The following is a 23,207-nucleotide window of genomic DNA, read 5'->3' on the forward strand; positions in this document are numbered from 1 at the left end:
ATGGTCCTTTCCCTCCCCATGAGTGTCGACCTCGTATTGCATTCTCCTCCCCATGCCCTCCCTTCCATCCTCCCCCCCACCCTGCTTGTGCCCCTGTCCCCCACTGTCCTGTATTATGAGATAGGTTTTCCTATCAAAATGAGTGTGGATTATATTCTTTCCTTTAGTGGAATGTGATGAGAGTAGACCTCATGTTTTTCTCTTGCCTCCCCTCTTTATCCCACCACTAATAAGTCTTTTGCTTGCCTCTTTTATGAGAGATAATTTGCCCCATATAACTTCTTCCTTTCTCCTCCCAATATTTCTCTCTCACTGCTTGATTTCATTTTTTTTTTTAACATACGATCCCATCCTCTTCAATTCACTCTGTGCACTCTGTCTCTATGTATGTGTGCGTGTGTGCATGTGTGTGTGTGTGTACTTCCACCCAGTACCCAGATACTGAAATGTTTCAAGAGTTACAAATATTGTCTTTCCATGTAGGAATGTAAACAGTTCAACTTTAGTAAGTCCCTTATGACTTCTCTTTGCTGTTCACCTTTTCATGGTTCTCTTCATTCTTGTGTTAGAAAGTCAAATTTTCTTTCCAGCTCTGGTCTTTTCATCAGGAAAATTTGAAAGTCCTCTATTTCATTGAAAGACCATTTTTTCTCCTGAAGTATTATACTCAGTTTTGCTGGGTAGGTGATTCTTGGCTTCAGTCCTAGTTCCTTTGACTTCTGGAATATCCTATTCCATTCCCTTCTATCCCTCAATGTAGAGGGTGCCACATCTTGTGCTATCCTGATTGTATTTCCACAATACTTGAATTGTTTCTTTCTACCTGCTTGCAATATTTTCTCTTTCACCTGGGAATTCTGGAATTTGGCCACAATGCTCCTAGGAGTTTCTCTTTTTGGATCTCTTTCATGCGGTGTTCTGCGGATTCCTTGAATATTTATTTTGCCTTCTGGTTCTAGAATCTCAGGGCAGTTTTCCTTGATAATTTCATGGAAGATGATGTCTAGGCTCTTCTTTTGATCATGGTTTTCAGGTAGTCCCAGAATTTTTACATTGTCTCTCCTGATTCTATTTTCCAGGTCAGTTGTTTTTCCAATAAGATATTTCACATTATCTTCCATTTTTCGAATCTGCGCGGTATGTTCTGAGATATCTGTCTTTCTCATAAAGTCCTTAGCGTCCATCTGTACCATTCCAGTTTTGAAAGATCTATTTTCTTCAGTGAGCTTTTGAATCTCCTTTTCCATTTGGTTTATTCTGCTTTTGAAAGCATTCTTCTCCTCATTGGCCCCTTGTACCTCCCTTGCCAACTGAGTTAGGCTAGTTCTCAAGGTGCCAATTTCTTCAAGATTTTTTTGGTTCTCCGTTAGCAGGGAGCTGATCTGCTTTTCATGCTTCTCCCTCATCCCTCTCATTTCCCTTCCCAGTCTTTCCTCCACCTCTCTAACTTGATTTTCAAAATTCCTCTTGAGCTCTTCCATGGCCCGAGCCCATTGGGTGGGCTGGGACACAGAATCCTGGATTTCTGTGTCTTTGCTTGATGGCAAGCATTGTTCCTCCCCATCAGAAAGGAAGGGAGGAAGTGTCTTTTCTCTGAGGAAGTACCCTTCAATAGTTTTATTTCTTTTCCCTTTTCTTGGCATTCTCCCCAGCCAGTGGCTTGACCTCTGAATATTCTCCTCACGCCCACCTCACCTCCTGGTCCTCCCAGCCAGAGTTTGGGGACTGAGATTCAAATGCTGCTTCCCACCTTAGGGTTTTTGGCGGGGGCAGGGCTGCTATTCAGTGTGAGAATTAAGTTCAGGTGGTCAGGGGCAGGGCCGCCTCTCTGGCTCAGTTCCCTCAGGGGGTTTATGCACAGACCTTCCACAATGGATCCAGGCTCCCGCCCGTTTGGGGAGCCCCTGTCTGTAGCCGCCTCTCAGCTTCTATCTCCTGGGGGGGCCCGAGCCATGGGGGCACCCCACTCCCCTCTCAACCCGCCAAAGAGACTCTCTCACCTACCCCCGTCAGTCACCGGTTGGTGGCGGAGCTTGTGCCGCCCCTGGAGATCCTGTCTCTGGAGCCTTCTCAGATCTGTGCCTCTCGGAGCCGCGGCCGCAGCAGGTTCGGGCTGGGCTCCGCGTCTGCAGCGCGACGGACCTTATGCGAGAGGTTTGCAGGTCCCTCTGTGGGTGGGGGGACCCGCGTGGCTGCTGGAGATCCTGTCCCCGTAGCCCTCTCAGATCTTTTCCTCACTGTGTCTTGGCCGCGGCAGGGCTGCCCTCTGCTCCCCGTCCCGGCGCCCAGTCCACGGCACAAAGGACCCCCCGCAAGAGGTTTGCAGGTCTCTCCGGAACAGAAATCTCCCTCGCTCCAATATTCCATGGTCTCTGGGTGTAGAATTCGCCCTGGGTTGGTCCCCTCTAGCCGTTCTGTGGTTTGTGGGTTCTGAGCTATGTGTATGTGCGTCTTTCTACTTCGCCATCTTGGCTCCGCCCCCGTGATGACTAATTTTCATAGACTTAGCTCTTCTCAGAAATGCAGGGATCTAAGACAACTCCAGAACACTCATGAAGGAAAATGCTATCCACATTCTGAGAAAGAACTATGGAGTCTGAATGCAGATTGAAGCAGACTATTTGATCTCTTTTTATGTTGTTTTGTTTTGTTTCTTCTTTCTTGTGATTCCTCCTATTGGTCTTAATTCTTCTTTATAACACGACTAATGTGAAAATTAAAAAAAAAAAGTATATTTCTTCACCCCATGCAACTAACCAATTGTCAGATCTTGTGGATTCTTCCTTCAAAATGTCTCTTAAATTTATTTCTCCTATCTCTGTTTCTCTTCTGTTCTAGTAAAAGCTTTTATCACTTCACATCTGAATTACTGGAACAACTTCCTAGCTGGACTTCCTGATTTCAGTCTTTTTCTTTCCTTCACATTCTCTCTCAAAACCCCAAAATTCTTACCTAAATAGTGCCACTAAATTAAGCTTCCTAAAATGGCAATTTCATCATTTGACTTCCTTGATAAAATAGAATTTCACAGTAAAAATCTTTATTTTAGCTAGACTACTGTAATGAAAAGAGTACTACACTTTCTGTCAGAAGGCCTGGACCCCAAATTCACTTACTCCCTAAATATATGACTGATCAAGTCCTCATTCCTGACTGTCTGTTTCCTGAGGAGTAGATTACATGCCACCTAAGGTCTTTTTCCACTGGAGAATTCTATGATGTTGGACAGTTTTTGAAAGAAAAAATATAAATATAAACATGATAAGATGCTCAAATTCCCTAGTAATTGGAGCCAGACCAAACCAGTCTGAAGATATAACAAACTAGAATGGAAAAACTAATAAAAAATAATGATAAAATTCCATGTATCAGACTTGGCAACTAGGTGGTGCAAAGGCAATAGCTTTGGAATTGAGTTATGGAGACTGAAGTTCAAACCCAGCCTCAGACATTTACTAACTGAGTATCCTTAGGCATGTCACTTAACCTCTGTTTGCCTCAGTTTTCTCAACTGTAAAGTAAGGATAATAATAGCACCTACCTCCCAGGAATTATTGTGAAGATTAAATGGTACAGTACCTGGCACATAGCAAGTAAGCCCGCCCTCCCTCCCGCCCTCCCTCCCTCCCTCCCTTCCTTCCTTCCTTCCTTCCTCCCCTCTGGCACTTTAATACAATCATTGATGGATCTGCAGACTGATTCAAAAATTTGGAGAACATTATAATAACATACAGTGAACCACAAGACTGATCAAACCCTTTAACCCAACAATTTCATTGTTAGGACTTTATTCTAAAAAGATCATTAAAAAAGAAAAAAAAAGTATCTACCTGTACAAAGAATATTTATAGTTGCTTTATTTATAATGGCCACAAACTGTAGAATAGCAGAATAAATGATGGTGTATTCATGTAATAAAATGTTATAGTGCCATAAAAAATGAAATTTATGAAGCATACAAGTATCTATGGAACGACCCATACAGTGTCATGAAAAACAAGATCAGCAGAAATGGAAGTGAATGTTAATTAACATTTGCTTACCACTATTAAAAAAAAGAAAGCCAAAGTTACTGAAGATAGCCTTAGAAAGGGAAATAAAGCAATGGAAATTTTTGTTTGCTGTTGATTTGGTTCTACTTTGCTCAATATTAAGGGATGTATATGAGATTATAGTCTTCCTTTATATATTTATTTAATCACTTATCAGTTGATAGTTATTAAACTTAAAATTGAAAAATGAAATAAATCATGCGTGTGTATTTCTTTCACCCTCTCTGGAATTGCCTTCCTATCCAGCTCACATCCTACTTATTGTAAGAAAGTTTTCCTGTATAGTTTATAACTGTTTTTCTTTTTTCTAAATTTCTGTACAAAATCAACTGATTTTGCTTGATCTTGAATAATAATCTTACTTAACTGTTTTGCATATCTATCTGACCTCAACTAATTTCTGGAAATCAGAGAATATCTAAAGTCACTTTTGTATTCTTCTCTGTAAATAAATTGCTCAATAAATTATCACTTGCTTAGAGAGCAAGGATTGAGTCCTCTGATTTTAAATTTTTGTTTGAATTGAATTGATTTTATTTTGTCCTGCTTATTTAAAAGAAGGAATTTTATGAAGGGTTATTTTTTTTGAGGTGTTTATGAGTTGATGTTGAGTAAAGTGAGCAAAACCAGGAAAACAATTTATACAAGGGCAACATTATTAAAAAAAACCCCAAAGTTTTCAAAAACTTTGAAAGACTTAAGAATTCTGATCAATTTAATAAACAAACATACTTTTGGAGAATTTATGATGAAGCATGTTACCCAGCTCCTTACAGAGAAGTGATAGACCTCAGGTATAGAAAGATACATACATTTTTGGACATAGCCACTGTGTGGATTAATTTTGTTTGACTATGCTTATTTGTTACAAGGTTTTTTGGTTTGTTTTTTAAATTTTGTTTGTTTTTTTTTTTTTGGTTTTTACTTAGGAAGAGAGAGGGAGGATGGGCATACTCATGCCAAAAAAAAAAGATGACCATTGAAATATTTTTAAAAATGCACAGAAAGAACAGAAGCAAGCAGAGACAATCAGGACAGTTTTGAAAATAGTGTGTGAAATTCTTATGTACTTTAAAAAAATGAAGAACATAAAATGGAGATTCGTGTTTTCTTATACAATCTTTTTGCATTCTGCTATGCACATGGAAATGCTCTTTCTGGCACTTAAGTCAAAAAACCTTACAAAATAAAAGAGTGACTATGAAAAATAAATGGTAAGGATCACTTTATTTGTAACACCCATCCCACTGAGTATGGTATTTAGAGAATAACATAAAAACCGATTTTAAGCAATGAAATAATTCATAGGTCTTATTTCATTTTGTGTCAGTTCAGATGAACAAAATATAGCCTTACAGGCTCCTTTACAATAAAGTGTCTCCCATTCCTATATCAAGGTCTTTCAACATTTCTTGGAAGGCTTAACAACAGATATCATAACCTTTTTCAATGACCCTCTGATAATAGGCATCCGGTGAGGCATAAAACAGGAGATTAATCTTTGCCAGTAATAATTGCCATCGTGATAGAGATCTAGTAGAGAATCAGAGATAAGAAGGGATCTTCAGTGGGTGGTGGGGACTTCTGGGTGCTCTCCATAGAAGATATTGTGACTACATCAAGCTCGGGGATATTGATGAGTCTCCTGGAAGAGATCTGTAAATCATTCAAAGGAGTTTGTCCTGTCCATCTATACAGGGAAGACAAAGTGGATGAAGAATGTCTATTGCTCAGATTTTAATATGTATCTGAATGGATGCCCTACAGAACTTATCCAACATTGTGTATTTGGGACAGAGGATACAGCTGAACAATGAATTGGACCTAGAGTTGAACAGGAGGAAGAGATCAGGTACACCAGAGTACAGAGTACCGAATCCTTCTACTGACTGATCCAAGCTTCCTATGAAAGCAAAGGCCCATCTTTTCAATACAAACATTTTATAGACATTGCTGGATGCCTGATCACTTGTCATGGAACATGGTACATAGGTGTGGATTGGACTATGTGGTGTCTAAGGTCCTTTCATCTTGGATTTTGTGACCTGGTAGGTCTGGGCTTCGCAGGCAGAGCTTTGCAATCCCCAGAGACACATCAGGATGAGGCATTAGAGTAGTAATGGAAGAAACTTCCTTGCAATGGAAGTATCTTTTCTTTTATCAATGATAAGAGTGAAAATTTAGATAGTGTTTTAAAATTTACAACTTGCTTTACATATGTGTAACAATGACTTTACATATATGTAACAATGTGTAACTGCCCCCTTTCCCACCATTGCCTGAAGGCCAGGTGTATTACTTTTTACCACTCCTCCAGGATTTTCCTGTATCCTTACACAGATTAGAAGGTCTCTTGTTTCTCCCATCGACCTAAACCTTTTCCAACCATGTTCTCCACATTTTAAGGACCCAACAACTCTAGTTCCATTTAACCACTTAATGATTAAGTTAGCTTTTTTACAAAGGAATATTAACTTCAGGTTAATATTCAGGTTAATAAAACAACCATGCAAACATTTCCCTTCATCACCTGAGGGACATAATTCCCTCATGCCACCTCAAACTTTGGGGATGTCCACTGTTTAGCACAGCTGCTAGATAGCATTAGTACCATCAGATTCCTAGTCCAAAGCTCCCCTGGGACCCTCACTTCTCAGTGCTTCCCTGCTGTGCTGGTGGCAACATCTAGCCTGGAATCCTGGGCTCTAAGGCCCCCATGGCTTGAGCTCCTGGGTTTTAGGACTCCTCCACTGACTGTAAGCAGAACCAACAAGGACAAATGAAACAAGATAAAACCTGTTTCTTGGGGCCACCTAAGGGAGAGAGGAAAGTGGCCCTAAGCAGGAAGAGGAAAGCGCAACTATGCTTCAGATAGGTAGATATAAAAATACAGGTAGTTCAGCTATACAGCCAAAAGAAAGAGACTGCACCCAAACATGTGTAAGCTATTGCAAAATGTCTTCTCTCAGAGCAGATTCTTGGCTTTTCCCATGTACATGCCTCCATTTGAGGTGATCTGGGCATGTTCTCTTACCATCCCTTTTTTGTAGATGAGTAAACTGACACTGAGACAGATTAAGTGACTTGCCCAAGGTCACACAGCTACTGAGTGTCTGAAGCAGGATTTGAACTCAGGTTTTCCTGGCTCCATGTCTAGCACCCTATCTGCTGCCTCATAGACCAAGATACTAAGAGAAAGCAAATTCCTTATTGTATTGTATTGTATGACCTTTTCAAAGTCCTTATGTAGGGGTAGTTAGGTAGTACAGTAGATGGAACCCCAGTCCTGGAGTCAGGAGGACCTGAGTTCAAAATTAGCTTTAGATACTTACTAGCTGTGTGACCCAGGGCAAGTCACCTAATCCAGATTGCCTCCCCAACTCCCGGAAAAAGCCCTATGTACTCATCAAATATAGAAGGATTAACCAAAAAGTTAATACACAAATCTTTTATGTTTGCAATGTCTTTTCCCTAAACATCTTCATTGCTAAATTGTTACTAACTGTACCTGTTGTACAATTCATTTTCAAAAAAGTGTTTGAAGAAGCCATTTATGAGAACTGATGATTTAACTTTTAGTCCCATTTTATTACAATTAAATGAAAATTTCATAGACTTTGGATTTACTCTGCTCTTGGACTCTGATTTACTCACGACTAAAGATGTTTTGTTATTGTGTAACCAGGAACAAGGGAGGTCAAAGACAAGGAAGGAATTAAGAAGCTTAGGTAGAGGCCAACGACATCAATCTGATGCTGTAGATAAGATAAAATAGACTAAAGTGGCAGGCTCATGATCCATTCTTTGTAGAAACAATTAAAGGTCTATACTTTGCAAGTGCCATTTAAAAAGCTGCACATTTGTACAAAAATTTCTAAGAGGACTCCAGCAAAACTATAGCATTTTAGATTATTAGATAATGTGAAGGAAAATAGGTTTTGAACCAAAGGAGACCTTAGAGGTCATTTAGTCCAGTCTCCTCATTTAACAAATTGGGGAGCTAAAGTCGAGAGAGGTTAAACAATTTACCCATGGTTAACCAAGTAAGAAGAGGTAGTACTGGAATCTGAACCCCAGAAGCCCCACCTAGTGCTCCTCCTACTGTACCACTGACTTGAAGGTTCTATCTTATTTTTATGGATGAGGAAAATGAGGCACAGAGAGGTTAGGCAGTGTGCCTGACGTCACATAAGGCCACATAGGCAGCTTTGGTGATGATTTTTACCCAATAGACCAGCACATATGCTAATTTTTTTTTTACTTTCAAAACTTTCATGACCACAAATTTGACTTCCCTAGAGCATTTCCATTTTTCATTTTTAACAACTGGTCTGTAAATGTGAATGTAGCCGAAAAACCAATAAAGAATTTCTCTTCCATGTGGCCAGCACTGTGCTAGTCACTGTGTGGGAATGGCAGAAGTTATAAGAAGTGGTTCCCTGTTCTTAAAAAGCTTGAAATATGGACACAAGGTTAACACAGACACATACAATATGAGGTAATGATTAGCTTGTATGTTTGTGTGTAGTACAGACTGAGTCACAAGAACAGTCAGAGAAGATCAGATTGGTTTGGTAGCAGAAATCAGAACTTGGGAGGGACAGATCACTTTCATTCAAGGTCATCAAAGAAGTGGCATCTGAGTTGGACCCTGGAGGAAAGCAAATAAGAGACAGACTGAGAAAGTCCATACCAGGCATGGAGGATATTGTGGATGATGCCCCTGGGGGACAATGGGTAGAAGTTGAAAAGAGGCAAATATCGTGATGAAGAAGAAGAAAATATAATATATTATGTATATTAATATATATAATTATATTAATATATATAAAAATAATATAAAATATAATCATGATATAGTTTACATAGCATGCTGAGGTTTGCAAAGCACTTTACATGTGTTATCTCATTTAATCCTTACAACAACCCAGGACAGAGAGAGGGATGAACTTGGCATCAGGAAGACCTGAGTTTGAATCTTCAGACACTAGCTGTGTGAATCTAATCTTTCTCAGCCTCAATCGCCTCATCTGTAAAATGGGGGTAATAACAGCACCTACCTCCCAGGATTTTTTCAAGGAAAAAGTTGACATGAGAAGAGTTGGCAGTCTCCATCATGTCCCTACCCCAGGAGGCCACATGTGACTTTCTAGGTCCTCAAATGCAGGTCTTTGACTGAATCCAAACACCTGGCCTTGAGGCCAAAGGTTTCCCACCCCTGCCCTACACCCATGTGAGAGCTAGGATTCTATCTGTCTTGGTTGAACTGAGTTGCCATGCTTCTAATAGGAGAGTTCCTTCACCCTGTCTGGTTTATATGTTCCTAAATGTACTTTCTCTGATTTGTGTTTTGCCATTGATTTGGATAAATGGGTTTCTTTGTTATCTGCTATGTGTGTTTTCATTGTGGAGGGGTATTTTGTGGGAAGGGAGTCAAGCTTTGGATATGAAACTTGGGGTTCTCCTTTCCTCATTAATGAACCATGACCAGGCATTTATCCTGAACTTGAAAACTATACCCCCAACCATATTTAAAGAAGCAACTAGATCTAATTCTAGGCTGGTACCTCATATCTCTGAGGAGAGGAGAGTGGCCAGGCTTGTGGATCCAACCTCCTGCTTTCCCTCTTGGAAGAAATTAAAGTCTCCCTTGGAAAAAGAATAGGGGAGAAGAGGCTAGAGATGTCTTTTCTGCCTCCCTTTGACCTGCACAATGGCATCTCCATACCATGTACAGGGGACAGTCCTTGCTATAATCATTTCTGTGTCTCTTGAGTCTGGGGCAACCTCTTGGGCATACTCATACATGCTCACGGGAAGTGTAATCATAATGAGTCCATCCAATTCAGTCGCTTATTAAGCACCTACTCTGTATAAGGCAATGGGGATAGAAAGGCAAATTTAAAAACAGTCACCACATTTGCACTCTTTTGTGGGGGTTACAAAACGTAAACAATAACCTTGCAAGACAGCAATTCCAGAAAACACAGCAGTGGGATGTTTGGAAAACACTCTAGAGGTTGTGCATGTGTGTAACAAGAGTGACGCTGATTCACAGGGCATCCTGGGAAGGAGATAAGAGGTGGGAAATTTGAGAGGAACAGGATCTTGGAAACGAAGCTCCCCCATCTATAGGAAAGAAACAAGTTTCATTTGTTTTCTCCTTAGCACCTACTGTGCTAAGGACTGTGAAAACTGTTGATCATTGGGATACTGTTAGTAAAACAGCTAAAATCCCATTAGGTGAGACAACCCATCACAGACATCACCTCTACTCCCACCTCTGTTCCCCCTACTCCTTCCATGAAAAGTAAAGCTTAGATGAACTGCCCCCTCCAGGATCTAAGCAGGGGACACTTTCTGCATCCTGTAGTCAGAGAAACCCCTAGCTGCCATACTTCCAATGTGGTAATCTGCTCCTACCCCATCCTTGACTGAGTGTTCTGTTTGCTTCACCTCTTAAGTTCTAATGAATCTTCCTTAATACATTAAAACAATTTTAGTAGACTAGCCTTGATTATGTTTGCATTTAAGAAGTGTTGGAGGTGAGGGGTGGGGAATAAAATTGATCTGCAATAAACATAATAGATTCGCTCAGCGTTAGGCTTGAGAGACACACCTGGGGTTAATTTAGCTAGGAAGGTATTGAGTTGTCTCTAAGAAATAGGTTCTGCTGCATCACTTGTAGACTTCGTTTTAAGCTGGCCCAAAATAATAAATGGAAGATGTAAATAAAGACCAGAGAGAGTTTTTATAACTGAGCCTGAATTCATCTGTAGACAGAACATGACCCTAACACTATAAACCCAGAGGTGAGCATGGAATGCAGGAGAGAGATTACAAGAGATTCCCTTGGACTCCTCTCCCCCCTGGCAAGTGACCTTTAAAGTGAGCCATTAAAGCTTCATTTCACACGGAGCAGTTCAGGTTCATTACATAAATAGATGTTGTTCGGTCTTTTCCCTTGAGAGTGACTCCTGATGATCCCTTTTGGAATTTTCTTGGCAAAGGTACTGTAGGGTGTAAGGTATGATTGAATTTTGTTTTCACAGAAATTTTATAAAATTATAATTCATACTGATGGCTAATGTGAGAGACAAAACCTGCTTGTACAGAGAGCAGCGGGAATGCCTCTTCCTACAAACCAAAAACCACTTCCAGGCCAGCTCTCATCTACAAGGATAAGTATGCGAGCCATAAAATCCACCTTTATTATTGATACCCTGGGTTGGAATCTTCAACCTCACTTTTGTCAGTTGTCTTAACAACTGAAAACTCCTTTGTCATGCTGATGTAGACAAAAGGGGAGGGGACTAAGAGTATTCCTTTAAAGAATAAAGTAAAGGAAGTTGCGATCAAGGGGTGGGGTTTAGTGAACCCTGGAATGTTGACCAATGGGGTTCAAGGCATGAAATTCAAAACTAGGTGAATTATAAAGAATTATATAACTAGCATTACAAGTGCTTAGGTCAGGCTCTGCTTAGGGGCCAAGTCACCCATCTTTTTAGATGTGAAATAAAAATCTTTTTTTCTAAATTCACTCATACCCAGATAGAATTCTTGGTTATTTTTAACAAGGGCCATTTCTTTCTCCAGCACATTTTGCAGGTGAGGAAACTGAGGCAAACAGGGTTAAGTGACTTGCCTAGCTAGTAGGTATCTGAAGTCAGATTTGAACTCAGGTCTTCCTGACTCCAGGTGTGGTGCTCTATCCAATGAAGTACCTTGATGCCCAAACTAGTCATTCTTTTATCCAGTTGTTATCTTATATAGGGATGTTTCTTCTAGAAAAAAAAACCCAAAACTTAGGTTGTCTTTTCTGCATACGAGAACTGGAATTGAACAATGGGATATGACATATTCTTGACCAATTCCATTTTTTGTTGGAAGTAGCATATTGACTGTTTTACATCATGTGGAAATGACCAGATTAGGTTTATGCCAATATGCTATCATAAATATTCAAATAATCTTGTATACTTAAACAGATCCGTGGTCCCAGAGTTGCAGGTATTCCTTCCAAGATACAGTCACAACTCACCACTCCATTTCCCAACCCTAAACTCCATAGGTACTTGACATATACAACATTACCACTTGGTTATGGGAGTAACACACTAAGTACTGGAAAATAGCTTTGTTTTAGGAGGATTTCTATAGGTAGAGATGTAGAGAAAGTTGATTCCAGGCATGAAGGATGGCCCATGTAAATAGAGAGAGCAGGGAGAAGGTAGAACAAAATCAGGAAATGAGATCTTTACTTTCATCAAATAGTTTTCTAATCTGAATACAAACTATTAAATAGGATTCCTTGCTGGGAAAAAAATTTGCTGATCTACCTTAGCGGCAATGGTTCTCAGCACAAATTATAAAAGCCATGACTTGACTTTTGAAATATAAATCAATTTTCAATAAGAGTAGGCAGCCTCAGCTAGTTTTCCAAGGCCTGGCTCATCTTTATTTAATCATGTCAGGTTTGGATTTGATTCTTGTTTAAATGAAGGGACTGAGGTGATACTAGAGACAAAGGCCTTCCGCCCAAGCTGACTTCTGTAATTTTTTTTCCACGCATTCATCTGTATGGCCTAAGGAGAGAGGTTTCTGGTTTAGGGACTGAAGAACCCCAGCTATTTTATAATAATTAGGAAAATAATCATTACCTGTTTTACAATCTAGAGAAGAGATGAAAATTTGGAAATTATATGTTGAACAGTTGCCATCAATTAGGATAAAGTCTCTGACCTAGGAGACCAAACTCCAAATTAGGATGAATCGTGGAAAGAAAAGATCAAGTCTGAGGGCATTATCTAGTTTGGACAACCCTGTTCTTTGTTCTAAAGATCTTGGCACCTGGGACAGAGACACTCTTGCCAAGAGAAGGGAGACCTTAGATTTTAGACTCTGAGAGCAAAACAACAAAACCGGGGAGGCACCTGCTTTTTCTAAAAGAGATATCTGAAAGACTACAACAATGCATTTGTTGGGGATTTCAACTGAACCAGAAGCTGGACATGGCAGAGACTCCAGAGGAACAATGCCAGGCAGCAGTCAGTAAAGCCGCACCCCACAGTGGTTTACTATGAGATCAGTGGGGAGCAGGTTATTCAGCAGAGCCTATGAAGGCTCAACAGTCAGAGGGACAAATAGTTTTTGTCTTGGCCATACCTTCACCTGGTGCCTTGGCCACTTGTGTTCCCTATGTGTATGCCTCTACTCGCATGTGCCTGGTCATACGTGCTCCTGATGTGTGTTCCTCTCCACTTATGTTCTTTATGTGTAGCCATCCTTCTAGCTGATGTCATATGCATTTGTTGGAGAGGACACCCCAGTCTGATGGATGAAATGCTTCATTGCTATTTTTTTTACCATGCCATTTCATTAAATGCTTTTGCTTTGAGTTCATTGTAATTACAGGTAAACACATGGGTAGAGGTTCATGAACTTTAGTTTCAGGACATGGATGTTGACCTACAGAGTATCTTGACCCTACTGTAGCTATCCATTAAAGTACACGTTCTGTGAGTCAGATTTTATACTTGTTTAAGTTAATGTTAAGCTTCTAAAAAAGCATGGAATTTAGGTTTCAAAAAAGCTAAATTGAAGTGATCACTGATTATTACTGTGTAATTAAGAATAGCCAGCCCTATGCTAGAAATCTCCTATCACCTACTCTATTTCCCTGACAGTGCTGGTCTTAAGGCCAAAATAATCCATAGCATTTGTCCCTGATTGTGTTGGCTGAGCTAATGCAAAGAAATTATTATATGGGGCAAAAAGTTTAAGACATAGATCCTGTCCAGGGACTTATATTCCAGGTAGGGAAACAAGACAAAGACGCACAAAACAAATAGACAATTTTATGCAGAATAGTATATGATTAGGTGATAAATTTTGTGTAGTCCATAATACAATTCTCTGGGATATGGGGGAACTCCATGAGGACTAGAAAAATGGAAGAGTAATTGATTCTGTCAAAACTCAAGGACCTTACTTTTTGATCGGCCGAATTCTATCATCTTAACCTGTCAACAATCACTGGGAGGAAAAAATCCTTGGAGATCATTTCTCATTTTAATTCAACTCTTCCTCATCTTTGTTTTCTGGCTTCCCTGACATCCTTCAGGTCTCAGCTAAAATCCTACCTTCTGCAAGAAGTCTTTCCTGAATCCCCTTAATGCTCATGACCTCTCTGTTAATTAACTATAATTTATCTCATTCATACATAGTTGTTTGCACGTTGCCTCCCCCATTAGATTATGAGTTCCTGTGAATGGGGGGGGGGGGCTTTTCTTCCCCTTTTTTTCGTATCTCCAGCTCTTAGCACAGTGACTGATACATAGTTGTTGTGTTTGTCCTTCAGTCTTGAAGAGGGCTATGACATCAAGATGATGACATGTGTGACTTTGATTTGAGTGAGGGAGGGCTGTGCAAGGTCACTAACCTCACCTTCTTCTCCTGAGCCATCTGGGTCCAGTGGCCTGGAGATGGCCCAGGATGCAATGTGAGACCCTGGCCCTTTTAGGCTAATGTCTTATCACATTCTCCCTTTTAGTGAGATACACCCATTCAGTGAATAGGCCTCTTTAAGTAGTTACTCAAGAAATGGCCTCTTTAATCTAAAAAAAAAAAAATCAAACTGGGAGGAGAAGACCCTCAGGGTTCATGAATTAAAGAGAAACAGTTACTATTTAGTATAAGCACTGGCACCAAGGAAATCACTGGTCACCACCATACACTAGTTTTAGGAACAGAGCAGACAAAAGAGAGACTGTGGGCTAGCCAGTGCTCACATATCTGAGCCAATCAAGAAAGTGAAAAGGCAACGAATCATCGAAGCATCCAATCAAACTGTAGGATACAACTGAGCAGAAAGAGAGATGTGAAGAAAAGAGAAGGGCCAAGGACAGGAGCTCAAAGATTAGGTATATTGTGAGGGGAGGCAAGACATAGAAGGTAAGAGGTTATTACTGGAAGGTGAAATTGTGCAGACAGAGTAGAGCTGGGTCATCAAGCACTTGACAAATACGGCGATGAGTGGAGTGAATACAGGAAGGTCAGTCACAACAAATACGTAGTAAGTGTTTACTATGCCCTGAAAACCGTAGATGCTTACGAAATACCCATTGACTTGATAGGACTCAACACAAATTTTTGAGTAACCTGTTACATTCAAGGCACTTTGCTAGATTCTGGGGATACAAAGATACAGGGGAATTATTCACTGTCTTCAAGTAGCTTACTTTCTAAGGAGTGTGGATATACCATTTACATGAATAAGTGTAGGTATATGATAATACGGGAGGGGGTAGAAGGAAGGAATTCAGGAAGAAGCATGTGAAACAGTAGACAGAACACTGGCCTTAAAGTCCAAGAACCTTGGTTCAAATCCTGCCTCTGTCTCTCACTACTCTTAACGTTGGGGAAGCCTGTCCATCAATAAGTATTTATTAAGCACCTACTGTGTACCAGGTGCTGTGCTAAGCCCTAAGGATGCAAAGATCTGATCTCCAGGACTTCACAATCAAGGGGAAACAGTATGCAAACAACTGTGTTCAAACTATCTATCTATCTGTCTGTCTGTCTGTCTAATAAATAGGAAATGTAAACAGAGGCTCAGCACTAGAATTAGAGAGAAATTGAGAAAGTCTTCCTCTAGAAGGTGAGATTTAAGCTGAGACTTGAAGGAAGCCAAAGAAACCAGGAGGAGATAAGTGGGGAAAGTATTCCAGGCATGGGGAAAGATGGAATGTCTAGTTCAAGGAAGAGCAAGGAACCCAGTGTCCCTGGATCCAAGAGGGTTTGGGAGCATGTAAGGTATAGGAAGACTGGAAGGGGTATATGTGAAGGTAGGTTATGATGAGCTTTAAAAGCTAAACAGAGGATTTTACATTTGATTCTGGAGATAATAGGGAACCACTGAAATTTATTAAGTGGGAAGGGGTGGCCAGGTGAAACATGGTCAGAATTTCACTTTAGGAAAATTACTTCGGCAGCTGAGTGGAGGTTAGACCAGAGTGGGGAGAGACTTGTGGCATGCAGACCAATAGCAGGCTATTGCAGAAGTCCAGAGTAAGGAGATAAAGGCCTGCAAGTAAACTAACTGCCATGGACCTCAGTTTCCATAAATGTAAAATGAGAGGACAGAATTGGATGGCTTTCTGTTCTAGATCTGTGGTCCTATTACAAATAGGCAGTGAGATGACCTTGGAAAGTAGCTAAGGGTTCCAAGAAGAGGAGATGAGGAGGGATTGCCTGAGTACAAACCTGAGATGGGACATAGAATACTCATTTCAGGAAATAGCAAAAAGGTCAGTTTGCCTGACCCATAATACATTAAGAGGAGCAACTTAAAATAATTCTGGCAAAGTAGGCTGGATTCAGATCAGGAAAGACTTTAAGATACCAAAATGAGGAGTTTGTACTCTTTCTCCCATATTTCATAAGCATGGCATTCCCCCTTTTCCCAGACTCCTTTGCACATAGACTACTTCCTCTGATAGGGGTAGCTATGTGATGCAGTGGATAGAATGCTTGGCATGGAGTGAGGAAGGACTGAGTTAAATCTAGCCTGAGACACTTACACTTAGCTGTGTGACCCCCCAGGAAAGTCAGTTAGCCCTGTTTGCTTCTAATCTTGTTTGCCTTAGTTTCCTCATTTCTTAAATGAGCTGGAGAAGAAAATGACAAACCACTCCAGTACCTTTGCCGAGAAAACCCCAAATGGGGTCACGAAGGGTCGGACATGACTGAAAAAACAACTGAACAATAACAACATCCTTCTAGTAGAAGACAAGCTCCTTTAGGGCAAAGATTTGTGTTTCTGTCTTTGTATCTCCAGTGCCTAGCCAGGTGCCTAGGACACTAAGGAGATCCTTATTAAATGCTTGTTGAATTAAACAGCAGATTTCAGTTATTTCCCTGCTTTGAGGGTGAAACACGCATGAATGAGTAAGGTCTTTGGCATCCTAACCTTCAGGACAAATCAGAAGTTTTAATAAAGCAACCCTCCTTGGTTAAGGATTGCTAGTACTTGGAGATGGTGAATCTTAGGCTGCAGGGATAAATGAAGGCTAACTCTCTCTCTCTCTCTCTCCCTCCTCTGTCTCTTTGTCTCTGTCTCTCTCCTCTTCCCCTCCGTCTCTCCCCCATCTCTATGTCTCTGTCTCTTAGTCTCTGTTTTCATCTTTCTCTCTGAGTCTGTGTCTCTGTCTCTGTCAAAAAAAAAAAGCTTACTGTGTTATGGGGTCAGAATTTTTTATTTACTCTTAGTTTGAAGTAAGTGAAACAAATGCCCTTTGGGATTGTGTAACTATATCTGGTGACAGGAATTCACCTTAAAGAGATTTCAGAGGTCAGCTTGTTAGAGTTCAATCACCTCTAAGTTGTACAAGGGAAACTCTAGAAGTGGGTGTGTTACTGTTCCCCTTCTGGGTTGAGGCTTTATAAGACTGTAGTCATCACTCCCAGTCAAGGTGCACCTGCCTCCCTCAGGGATTGCTCAGTCAAGGGGACTGGAGGGTGATCAGGAGAGAGAAAAGAAAGAGAACTGTGCTGCTTCGAAGAGTCAGTAGCTTGTTTTAGAACCGGGGCATTCAAGGTGAGTTCTTTGTTAATTTCAGACTTTCTGGGAGTTCAGGGATGTCAAGAGAAGCAGTGGCAATAGTGAAGAAGTCTGAACCTGGACTCAGAAGCCCTGGATTAAAATCCTAACTTCTGCCACTTATTTATGGGATCTTGGGCAAGTTGCTAAAACTCTCCGGCCCTTGGTTTCTTCATATGTAAAATGACCTCTGAAATGGGCTAGCAGAGTTCTCACTTCTCCTGTAGCTCTGAATCTATGATCCTGGGAGGCTATGGCATCCTTGTGTAGGTATTATAGTCAGCTACATTAAATAATTACTATACATTAGTGTATTCTCAAAATACTTTTAAAATCCAGGGATAATAATATCTTCTGCCTAGAAGGAGGGCAGCTAGGTGGCACAGTGAATGGAGTGCCAGGCCTAGACTCATCTTCCTGAATTCAAATCTGGTCTCAAGCAGTATGACCCTGGGCAAGTCACTTAGCCCTGTTTGCCTCAGTTTCCTCATCTATAAAATGAACTGGAGAAGGAAATGACAAACCACTCCAGTATTTCTGCCAAGAAAACCCCAAGCAGGGTCACCAAGAGTTGGACACTACTGAACAACTATTCCTCAGAAGGAGCATGTAAATGGATTGCATGAAACATTTTACTTTTCAGAGGGCCACTAAACTAAACATATATAATACACATCCCTGTGGGCCATATATTGACTGAGAAAACCACAAGTTGACATTACATATGTTTTATTGCATTTTTATTTATTGTTAAATGTTTTCCAATTACATTTTAATCTGGTTTGGTCAGACTCCTGGAGTGTGAAGTAGGCTCCTGGCCTCCGTTTGACACTTGGTGGAGTAGATATAGTACAGAATTTGTCAACAGAAAGAGCTAAATTAAAATCCTGACACTAACTAGCTGTGTGCCCCTGAACAAGTCACCTAACTCCTCTGATCCTTGGACTTGTCTCCTTCCCAGAAAATCATGAATCCTTAATGTGCTGATCATCTAGAAGTAAGGAGAACTTTTCCATATTGATCTGGGCCATTAGAGTAAAGAAGGTAGAAAGGCTGGTCTGGGATGCGGGTAGTTTTTATGAATTACAGTGACTCCTTTCTCAGACTCCTTTGGGCACCCAGCAAACCACTTCCCATGATATATCATTTAGTTCCCAGTAGGGATAAGTTGAAAAGGAGAAGGTGTTCTTGGGACCAAGAGCCTGTGCCCTAAACATCGCTTCTTGATCCAAAATTTCAGGTGTGTACTTCATCATGTTGTCAGTCTAGGCTGTTTTCTAACCAGTCTGTTGTAGTTCAGTCATGTCCAACTCTTTGTGACTCTGTAGATCATAGTACAGCAGTCCCTTCTATTCTCCACTATCCTCTGGAAGTCTGTCCAAGTTCATGTTCCATGACACTATCTATCCATCTCATTGCCTTCGATCATTCCCAACATCAAGATCTTTTCCCATGAGTCCTTTTCTCATTATGTGGTCAAAGTATTTAAGCTTCAGCTTCAGTATTTGACTTTCCAGTGAATAACTTGAATTAATTTCTTTAAGTATGGACTTATTTAATCTCCTTGCTCTCCAAGGGACTCTCAAAAATCTTCTTCAGCACCACAGTTTGAAAGCATCAATCCGGTGCTCAGTTTTCCCATTGCCTTTGACTATACAGAATTTTGTTGGCAAGGTGGTGTCTCTGCTTTTTAGTATGCTGCACGGATCTGCCATTTCTAACCACAGATCATGATAAACCACACAGACTGAGGTGAGATAGACATACTAGTATCCCATGATATTAGTGAGATAAATCTTCAAAAAATGTCTGTTTTACATTGTCTTATCTCTAAGTTTTGACTTTATCTTTGTCTTATCTACACTTAGATTTCAGGCACTAGGTGCAAGAATTCAACTTTCACTTTTCTTGCTTGTGCTAAAACAGGGGGCTATGTATTGATTTAGGATGAGACCATCGATTCCAACCAAACCACAAATGAAGTCATATTCAGTTCAATAGTTGGAATTTTCTTAGGATTTCTTTGTTTTTTTCCTTCCCTGAGTTTCTATAAATTTACAAATAGAATGATTTTTTGCTGCATGAGACAGAGGTGAAACTTACTAAAAAAAAAAAAACCATGTAAAGAAAAAGTTATGTTCCTCCATCTAAACTTCAGGATGTTGCATGGTCACAGGGAGAGTGCTCAGAATTAGAGATTGTAATAAGAATGGGGCAATATGAACAAAGGGATGGATCAGGCAGGATACTCCCTGGAGAAAGCATATGTAGAGTGGGTTTCCACAGCCTCAAGGAAGCATCTCCTTGATTAAGTTGACTATTCAATTGATTTCAGTGCCATAATTAGGATAAGAAACTGGTGCTTTGCCACAGAGCACAGACATTTAGAGGGTGTAAAACATTTTAAAAAATTATACTGACGTGCTGTGCAATTTAAAAAACTGTCACATTTATACATTGATATCACATGCACACCTTTGGTAACATAGAAAATAATGACCATGGCATCTGCTTAGCAAAAATAATTAAACTAGGTAACCACCAGATGGTATTCATTATTTATTCCCATCTGTGAGTCAGTATAGTCACTGATTTCCCTTCCTCCCTATTACATTTATCTTAATTCCCTCTTGTACCATTTTCATATTATGAATTACAAAGTAGATTTGAAAGGATATTTTGTCTTGCTTTCTTTTCCCAGGTACCAAAATTGTTAGCTATGGCTCTTGTTGACTGGTTGGTTAAGAAAAAGACGTAGTCAGTTAAGTCAAACAGTGAATTGGACTTCTTTTCTTCTCTCACTGATGTGTTTCGGTGCCAGATAGGTAGATGTGGGGTTTTCTTGTTTTTTTGTGAAATGGGAGAACATGTGAAGCATCTTTGGATTTGGAGTATACTATACTGTGGACCTCAGTGTCAGAGTGACTGCCTCAATCCAGCCAAGTTAGATGGATTGTTTGTCTGCTATGGCCAGGAGAAGAAACTGCCTTCCTTGGTGGTAAGAAAGGGGAAATCCTAGATCTCTGGTTCCCCACTCTTTTTCCCCTTTCTCCAAAGAGGAAAAGCAGAAATCCGGGTGTCGCCCTTTTAACAGGGAATACTGAACTCTCCTTTTGCTAAGTGTCATTTCTCTGGGCTCTGACCGGCCGGGCATGGAGTCTATACATGTTATACATATTCTCTGATTTCGCAACAAACAAATGAGTCACTAGTTTCATGTAGATCTCTCTCTTGCAGCTGAGTTGCTGTAATTGGGGCTTTGATAACAGATCGATATGCTAACCGTGGTCATCTGTCAGCTGCGTTTCTAAGTTGGAGATTTGTAAGAAGGGAGGCAGAAGACTATCAGGTTTTAAAATAGATTGCTTTTGGCACTAGGATTCAGAGTGGCTGTCCTGTGACTGGGTCCAGAGTCCAAGCCCTAGCTAAGGATTTTGGGAAATGTAGTCCAAGGTCTCAAAAAGAAAGCACAGTCTTTCCAGCCCAGGAAGAGATAAGCATTGAATCATTCACTTTAAACTGGACTGGCTGTGGTTCTGCTGGCTGGAGAAGTTGGAGAGTCTGTGACAGATGGGGGAGCAGCTGTGGCTGCTGAGCAGTGCTGGATGAGGAACACTTTGAATGGGGACTAAGCACTGAGTGATTGGATGCTTTGGCTCAGAACTCCACTTAGTGAATGGGAACCCCACTGAGGAATGATGGGACTGGTCTTTCTCTTGGAAACCTAAGCAACTGATAAATCATCTGCTTTTTCTCCTTTCGCTGCTCTAAGAAAGGGAGGCAGTTTTAAATCCTAAATCTCTTTTTTTCTTTCGGTAAGCTGTTTCTCCCAGATCCATTTGTCCTTTAAAGCTGGCTTTTCTTTTACATATACAATCATCTTAATTGTCTTTATTTAAATACAGAAACAAGGCAGTTAGGGGGCCCCGGTGAATAGTGCGCCAGGCCCAGAGTCAGGAAGACTCATCTTTCTGAGTTCAAATCTGGCTTCAGACAATTACTAGCTATGTGACCCTGGGCAAGTCATTTAACTCCTTTCCTTAGTTTCCTCCTCTGTAAAGGGAGCTGGAGAAGGAAATCGCAAACCACTCCAGTATCTCTGCCAAGGAAACCCCAAATGGGGTCATGAAGACCTGGACACAACTGAAAAATGACTGAACAGCAACAAATACGGAGAGAGAGAGAGAGAGAGAGAGAGAGAGAGACAGAGAGAGGGAGGGAGGGAGGGAGGGAGGGAGGGAGGGAAGGAGGGAGAGGGAGAGGGAGAGAGAGAATAGGAGAGGGGGAGGGATGGTAATGGTTAATAAAAACAAAGGAAAAGTCCTTAGTTTAATCAGCTGGACATTTCATCTGGCTTAGGGGCTCACGAACTATAATTTGGTATATTTAGAAGTTGTATAAATTTCTTTAAAGGCAGAGTTTAAACTAGATAGTGGCAGAGTTCTTGGGCTAAGGTGACAAGGTTTGCCTAAGTATGTGGGTATCTGAAACAAGAATTTCCACTCAGCAGGACTGGAAGGAGGAAAGGGAAGAGGAGAAGGTGTTATTAGAAAAGCTGACCCCTTGAGGGGAGATAAGCAAGGTCAGGGAGATTCAACCCTACTACTTTAGACTGGGAAAAGGGAAAGTCCTCTTTGGTCAAACTGCACAGAGACACCTGCTGGTTACAGTTAGATTTTGTAGGGGTGTTTTCAAATATCCCTGGGGGATGGGTTCATTTCTTTGCCAAGCCCTTATCTGTTTCTGGGCTCCATCAGAAGGGATGGCTTGGAAAGGGCCCATGATGGTCAATAAATTAAAAGTAAATTCCAATCTGTGAATAGGATCATAGAATCCTCCTACATTTTTTAAGCTGAGAAGGACCTTAAAGGTTTAGTCCACTCTTTCTGTTTTACAGATGAGGATACTGCGGTTCAGAGAGATGAAGCATTTAGAACCTAGATGCCTTGATTCCCCGGCTGTTTATAGAGTACAAAATTTTTTCTTTAAATGGTTTTGTAAGATTGTACGATTTTAAAATGTGTTCATTTACATGTTTTTAGCATGAGTGTGCCTTCAGGAGTTGTTGTTTTCATCTATGTCTAACTTTTTGTGACCCCATTTGGGATTTTCTTGGCAAAGATACTGGAGTGGTTGTCTATTTCCTTCTCCAACATATTTCACAGATGAGGAAACTGAGGCAAACAAACAGGGTTAAGGGACTTGCACAGGGTCACACAGCTAGTAAGTGTCTGGGGCTAGATTTGAAGGAGTCAGGTCTTCCTGACTCCAGGACCAGCGCTCTATTCACTGCTGTGCCACCTTCATCGATGGAGAAACAGTTGAGCTGACTAGCACTCGCTTAGCAAAAATAAGTTGTTAAAAACAGGAAGCTATCAGATGGTAAATCCGAAAAACATCCATCTCTGAGCTAGAATAGCAATTCCCTTCCCACTCAACTAAATGTGTCTTAGTTACTTTTTGTATTATTTTCTGCTTCAAGAAGACCCAGTCTCACAACAGGTCTTACCTCTAATGCTTACTGGGTATGTGACCCTATGGCAAGTCACTTACTC

General features: G+C 40.7%; 1 protein-coding gene across 3 annotated transcripts in view; it reads left to right on the forward strand.

The window, feature by feature from the left end:
- SLC51B (SLC51 subunit beta) overlaps positions 1-23,207 on the forward strand; it is a 36,918-nt gene that overhangs the window by 5,851 nt on the left and 7,860 nt on the right. The window contains exon 1 of one of the 3 annotated variants that reach the window (XM_072614113.1): positions 14,881-15,105. The exons of 1 other annotated variant lie outside the window; for it this stretch is intronic. In XM_072614113.1, the coding sequence (XP_072470214.1) occupies positions 15,083-15,105 (23 nt within the window). In that variant the 5' untranslated portion in view covers positions 14,881-15,082. Of the gene's footprint in view, positions 1-14,880; positions 15,106-17,510; positions 17,650-23,207 lie in introns of those variants that run through there. One more of the 3 variants, XM_072614130.1, reaches the window with a different exon arrangement.

Source organism: Notamacropus eugenii, chromosome 1 (genome assembly GCF_028372415.1).
Source record: "Notamacropus eugenii isolate mMacEug1 chromosome 1, mMacEug1.pri_v2, whole genome shotgun sequence".
Lineage (NCBI taxonomy): Eukaryota > Metazoa > Chordata > Mammalia > Diprotodontia > Macropodidae > Notamacropus > Notamacropus eugenii.